Genomic DNA, 6,715 nt, shown 5'->3' with positions numbered 1-6,715 from the left:
TTTAGAATTATGAGATTTATTGAATTATGTCCTGTTGCAACTACATATCTAGATTTTGACATTTCTTTTGACTTATCATAGTCAAAACTGTACGTCCCTAGAATCACTGATTAGTCCTAGAATAATGAAACAGCTGTATGGTGTCTCTGGCGTCACTGATGAGTCTTAGAACGACGAAACAGCTGTATGGTGTCGCTAACATCACTGACAAGTCTTAGAACGACGAAACAGTTTACTGTGTCCCTAACATCACTGACGATTCTTAGAACGACGAAACAGCTTTACTGTGTCCCTAACATCACTGACGATTCTTAGAACGACGAAACAGCTTTACTGTGTCCCTATCATCACTGACGATTCTTAGAAGTACGAAACTGCTGTATGGTGTCCCTAATGTGGTTAACGAGTCGTAAAAGGACAAAACAGCTGTACGATGCACCTGAAATCACTGACGGGTTCTTTAAGGACGAAACAGCTGTATGATGCACCTGAAATCACTGACGGGTCCTTTAGGACGAAACAGCTGTATGAAGTCTCTGGCGTCACTGACGAGTCCTAGAAGGACTAAAAAACTGTATGGTGTCCGTAACATCACTGACGAGTCCTAGAAGGACTAAAAAACTGTATGGTGTCCGTAACATCACTGACGAGTCCTAGAAGGACTAAAAAACAGTATGGTGTCCGTAACATCACTGACGAGTCCTAGAAGGACTTAAAAAACGGTATGATGTCCGTAACATCACTGACGAGTCCTACAAGATTAGAAGGAGGAAAAAACGGTTTGATTGTCCCCCTAAAACCTGTGAAAGGTCGTTGAAGGACAAAACAGCTGTATGAGGCATTAATTTTTCACCACTGTATATAACTTTCTATTTGTATTAAAATGTGCTATTGCCCTGTCTTTCGTGCAATCCTTTCATCGATGACCCAAGGCGCGGTCAAACGGTTTTTTATATCCGGACAAGGTGTTGTTTTACTATAAAGATGTTTATCCTTATAATGATTAGTTATAATTATAAACACAATTTAATACAAAACATTTATTTTTCAAACCTTGTTTATATTTGGAAACAGGTATAATGTAATTCTGTATTTCAATGTACAAGATTTTGCTCGAGAAAATGTACCCTGGTCTTTTTAAGAAATAAACACGCGTGCTAGAAACAGTAGTATATATTCACCGGTTATTAGCTAATTCATTTTGCAAGGAAGACTGTACAGATGTAATACTCCCCCAATAGAACAAAGCCGTAAATGTCCTATTACCGAGAACATAGGTAATACCATACCATAAATACCGCTATCAAGAGTAATACTATTGTAAGTCTTTTTACTGTACATAGGGATGACATGAAGTGACACTTACACGTGTTTCATAACACGCGTCACATCCAGTCAAAATGTCAATATTCACAAAACACATCTGGCGATGGTTGCGGTTCTATTTTCTGGCATACTATCTGAGGAATGAACCCGCGACAAACACATTCATTTACAGTATCCACCGACATGATACCGGATTCACCTTGCGCGTACGTTTCTCCGAGGTAAAGACATTCTCCTGGAGCAAAAATAAAGCAAATCATTAGCAACATAGATTAGCACATAAGGTCAAAAAGACATTCAGCCCCTTCAAATCCATAACCATCAAAAATAAGATAAACATTTGATTGATACATGTTGCAATATTTTATAACTTTCGTCAACAACATGAATCCCTGGCAGTATTTACTCGTAGGAAGCCGTTAACCCGGACACATCTATCACTCGAATATTCATATCATCCTTGATAGGACGTCGAACCATGAAAGGGACATTTATTAGATGTTCAGGTAATGGTTAACAGAAATCACATCTTTTTCACGATTGACAGAAAGAAATAGGTACCAAATTAAAGATATATATGGATAATGTTAAGAACAGCATCCGTGGTACCTAATCAATCGGAATAAAAACGACAGCGTTTAAGCATTTATGGAACACCTACCTGGACAGGCCATGCAAATTTTGTCACGAGTTGGCTCTGGTACCTCCCCGTTCCCACAGACCGAAAACTCCGGACAGGCAAAGAATTTGCAGTACGTGCAATTATGGTCTGATATGCACCCTCTCTGGTAGCCCACAACTTGTGGGGGTTTGTCTTTGGGTTTACAGTACTTCACACACTTGCCATACCAAGCTGGTTCGACTGCTCGTGGTACTGCAAGACAATAAAATATACATTGTAGTGCTTTGGTCAACTTTGATATAAAATCAAACGAGATTTAAGATTATCACATAATATTGCAGTTGGCTTTCGGCCTTCTTCCAAATTAAGATGACGCTTGATATATATATATATTATTGATTTCATCACATTTTCATAAAACTTTAACATCAATTTTTAGCAATCTCACATTGTAGATATTGGTTGCTGGAAAAAAAATTCACTGCAAATAATCTTCCGAATTAAAATATTACGAACTGTTAAATAGATCAAATGGTATTTATAAATACCATTCTTTTGAAATAAAAATGACTTATCAACACTAAAAATAAGAATTGGTGAATACCGACGGACATATCGAACTAGTATACCCTGCTATACAGGTCCTAGAGTGGAACAACAATAATACTCAGTAATAATGTAAATGTATTCAAGATCTCGTACCGTAAATCTCCGGGGGTATCATTTGCAATGTGTAATAGAGCAACTACATTTGAAAAAGTAAATTAAAAAAAAACTTCTTGATTTATGACGCGCTAGTCTAACTTACGCTGACGTCCAACTAATACACTGTCTTGGTAATTGGTGATGTTTTCCTTGGAGATAAATGACAATACATTTGCAAGAAGAGAAATATTTGCGGCTTGTAGGATACGGTACATCCTTTACCATGTACTGTTAATCTCCAAATATTTGCGCAGGTGTACATCAAGCCAGTTGCATTTGAGGTGTTCCCATCGCGTGAAGCATTACCATAAAATATGGCAACTGTTTTTCTCGTTTTCAAATGTATGATTAATTAAGTCATTGTATATATATTTATATTACCTGTTGTTTAATTAAAACGTCTGATGCATTTTGGGTACTTTTATTATTGTTTTTGCGTGATAGTTAAAACTTATTCATTGATATGATATATATATAAACTTAATGTTATCAGCTGTATAAAACCGGCATAATGGCTGACAAGGTATAATCATCCACTTAACGTATCCGACATCACCCATATCAATCTATCTTACGACTCGGTCCCTCTTAATAATAATAAGTTACTTACCAACTATTGGAATGATGATTGTCACACAAAGAAGGAAGACAATAAATCGAATCATGGTGATTGGGCTTTGTCTCCGAAGTAAAACGGAAGAGCTCAAATTCCTCAGGATCACCGGTAACTTGGCCAAGTGGTATTATGACGGAGATGAACGGCACACACTATGGACACGGTTAATGATGAATGTTTATGTAAATTCTCCAGGATACCAACTATTTTTATCCCTTTTTCTCTATTACAATTATTTCCAGAATAGCAAATTGGCATTTATATGTAATATTAAATCATGATTAGTATCATATCTACATACACACTTGCAGTTGTAGTATTAATGCATATACGTGGAGAGTTAATGCATTCAAGGCAAGGTTACAATTAATGAATTTACTCAAAACAACTCCATAATTTTGTTATATATTAAATATAATTAATTGCGTATGTAACGCTTATTCTTGTATACATGCTATTCTGGATATAATCCAAATAATTGTCCTAATAAGATGTGTTTAATAATATGAGGTTGGAACTATTGATGTGGAATATATTAGTACGCACACAGGGGTTCTAAGCATTAACGAAGAATCCTAAAAGACGAAAGAGTTATCGGGTTCATTTTTATACTTATTAAGTATTGTCGATTTTCAATTCTATTTTACACTATAACGTTTATATAGTCTTGTTTGTATGCTTCTTCTGGAAAAGATCAGACAAAAATACACTTCACCTTATAATAGTAGATGGAATGGTCTTAATTAGTATAATAAGGATGATATGATTGATACAATAAGACAATAGGGAGATTTGTTGGACTACGAAGACTACGGTATTAGTTATTAATGACACATTAGATTGTCTTTGTATTCTTGAGTATCATCCGTTTGACAATAATTGAAAGCGCTCAAATCCTTTTTTGTCAAAACCTCAGAATTCGACAGCCTAAAACGCATTAACATTATTATTACTTACATATTATTAACGGCTCATCAACAGGTTATTAGGTAAATATGGGGAGCAATGGTGGGCAAATGGTGGTCAACATAGATTTTAAATGAAATAACATCAAACCAAACCAAACATGTAAAAATTTTGTTTGTACACACACGTAAATGCTATAAAAAGATAAATATGGCTAGTGGCAGTTATGTCTTGTGGTACACACCGACGGCTTTCAGATGGTTCATACTTTGTATGTTGTATGTTTCCAAGAACAGTTTTGGTCATGTGATACTGTTAAAAAAGCTATCTCTTGTAGGTTTTAGATTATGAAACTCAATTTTGATTGTTTTATGGATATTTGACGCTTGGTTATCTGAACGATGATGTCATCGGTCTTCTAAGTGACAAATGCACAGATGTGAGAAGTGAGATATGGTTTTAATTAAAATTGTATAGACAACCTTTGAACTCCCGAAGTTTAATGTTAATATTGAACAGATGAAAATATTTATATAAAAGTCGGCCATTTGAGCTCGCTCTTTGAATAAACGATATGTTTCCTTGGTGTAATCATCCGACAGTTAATCTAAGGTGTGTAATTTTAATCCTATCTCTACCTGTCGTATTACATCAGACCCTTGTCAGTTATAAGGACTATTAATATCATAGAAAGGCAGTTTTATCCTTATGTTTATATTCCGACTGTCCTATGTAGATTGTGATTAAATTTTAACCAAGATGTTTTATTCATTAAATAGAGTGTGGTGTTTTACATGGAACAGCCAGGATGAAAGTGCCCGCATGGCTGGAAAAAGATAAGCTGTATGTGTACGCCAGACATGTCACGAACATATCTGTAAATCACAAATTTGTTCTAGCGAGTTCATATTTTTCATATCAAACAGTGTACATGACTTCAAGTGACCTTGCAACTATTGTTATGAAATTCTGAAAATTTGATTTTAGCCGGATTAAACACAAATTTGTATGGCGGCATCCGGAATACCAGCCGTTAATAAATCAGAAGTAACTTATCCTCCATACCAGTCGTCAATAAATCAGAAGTAACTTATCCTCCATACCAGTCGTCAATAAACCAGAAGTAACTTATCCTCCATACCAGTCGTCAATAAACCAGAAGTAACTTATCCTCCATACCAGTCATCAATAAACCAGAAGTAACTTATCCTCCATACCAGTCGTCAATAAACCAGAAGTAACTTATCCTCCATACCAGCCGTCAATACAACAGAATAACTTATCCTCCATACCAGTCGTCAATAAAACAGAAGTAACTTATCCTCCATACCAGTCGTCAATAAACCAGAAGTAATTTATCCTCCATACCAGCCGTCAATAAAACAGAAGTAACTTATCCTCCATACCAGTCGTCAATAAACCAGAAGTAACTTATCCTCCATACCAGTCGTCAATAAAACAGAATAACTTATCCTCCATACCACTCGTCAATAAAACAGAAGTAACTTATCCTCCATACCAGTCGTCAATAAAACAGAAGTAACTTATCCTCAATACCAGTCGTCAATAAAACAGAAGTAACTTATCCTCCATACCAGTCATCAATAAAACAGAAGTAACTTATCCTCCATACCAGTCGTCAATAAATCGGAAGTAACTTATCCTCCATACCAGTCGTCAATAAACCAGAAGTAACTTATCCTCCATACCAGTCGTCAATAAAACAGAAGTAACTTATCCTCCATACCATTCGTCAATAAACCAGAAGTAACTTATCCTCCATACCAGTCGTCAATAAACCAGAAGTAACTTATCCTCCATACCAGCCGTCAATAAAGCGGAAGTAACTTATCCTCCATACCATTCGTCAATAAACCAGAAGTAACTTATCCTCCATACCAGTCGTCAATAAACCAGAAGTAACTTATCCTCCATACCAGTCGTCAATAAAACAGAAGTAACTTATCCTCCATACCATTCGTCAATAAACCAGAAGTAACTTATCCTCCATACCAGCCGTCAATAAAACAGAAGTAACTTATCCTCCATACCAGTCGTCAATAAAACAGAAGTAGTTTATCCTCCATACCAGTCGTCAATAAAACAGAAGTAACTTATCCTCCATACCAGCCGTCAATACAACAGAAGTAACTTATCCTCCATACCAGTCATCAATAAAACAGAAGTAACTTATCCTCCATACCAGTCGTCAATAAACCAGAAGTAACTTATCCTCCATACCAGTCGTCAATAAAACAGAAGTAACTTATCCTCCATACCATTCGTCAATAAACCAGAAGTAACTTATCCTCCATACCAGTCGTCAATAAACCAGAAGTAACTTATCCTCCATACCAGCCGTCAATAAAGCGGAAGTAACTTATCCTCCATACCAGTCATCAATAAAACAGAAGTAACTTATCCTCCATACCAGTCGTCAATAAATCGGAAGTAACTTATCCTCCATACCAGTCGTCAATAAACCAGAAGTAACTTATCCTCCATACCAGTCGTCAATAAACCAGAAGTAACTTATCCTC

The 6,715-nt window shown here is 36.0% G+C and overlaps 1 protein-coding gene across 2 annotated transcripts; it reads right to left on the bottom strand.

The window, feature by feature from the left end:
* Positions 1-1,025: 1,025 nt before the first annotated feature.
* LOC117317709 lies at positions 1,026-3,619 on the bottom strand. Of its 2 annotated transcripts, XM_033872594.1 has the most exons (4): positions 3,349-3,353; positions 2,757-2,869; positions 1,988-2,200; positions 1,026-1,561 (listed from the first exon to the last, which is right to left on the bottom strand). In XM_033872594.1, the coding sequence occupies exons 2-4, from the start codon at positions 2,866-2,868 to the stop codon at positions 1,404-1,406; spliced, it is 483 nt and encodes a 160-aa protein (XP_033728485.1). In that variant the 5' UTR covers position 2,869; positions 3,349-3,353; the 3' UTR covers positions 1,026-1,403. The 2 variants fall into 2 exon arrangements, with proteins under 2 accessions (XP_033728485.1, XP_033728487.1); XM_033872596.1 differs by lacking the exon at positions 2,757-2,869 and having other exon boundaries at positions 3,264-3,619.
* Positions 3,620-6,715: the final 3,096 nt, after the last annotated feature.

Source organism: Pecten maximus, chromosome 19, assembly GCF_902652985.1.
Source record: "Pecten maximus chromosome 19, xPecMax1.1, whole genome shotgun sequence".
NCBI classification, from domain to species: domain Eukaryota; kingdom Metazoa; phylum Mollusca; class Bivalvia; order Pectinida; family Pectinidae; genus Pecten; species Pecten maximus.
This window is presented reverse-complemented; position numbering and strand designations above follow the sequence as displayed.

Coding starts and splice junctions, on each gene's coding strand:
- LOC117317709 (XM_033872594.1), bottom strand. CDS start 2,868: ATGTACCGTATCCTACAAGCCGCAAATATTTCTCTTCTTGCAAATGTA. Junction 2,201..2,756: donor TGTATTAGTTGGACGTCAGC/GTAAGTTAGACT, acceptor ATTGTCTTGCAG/TACCACGAGCAGTCGAACCA. Junction 1,562..1,987: donor AATTTGCATGGCCTGTCCAG/GTAGGTGTTCCA, acceptor TTTTTGCTCCAG/GAGAATGTCTTTACCTCGGA.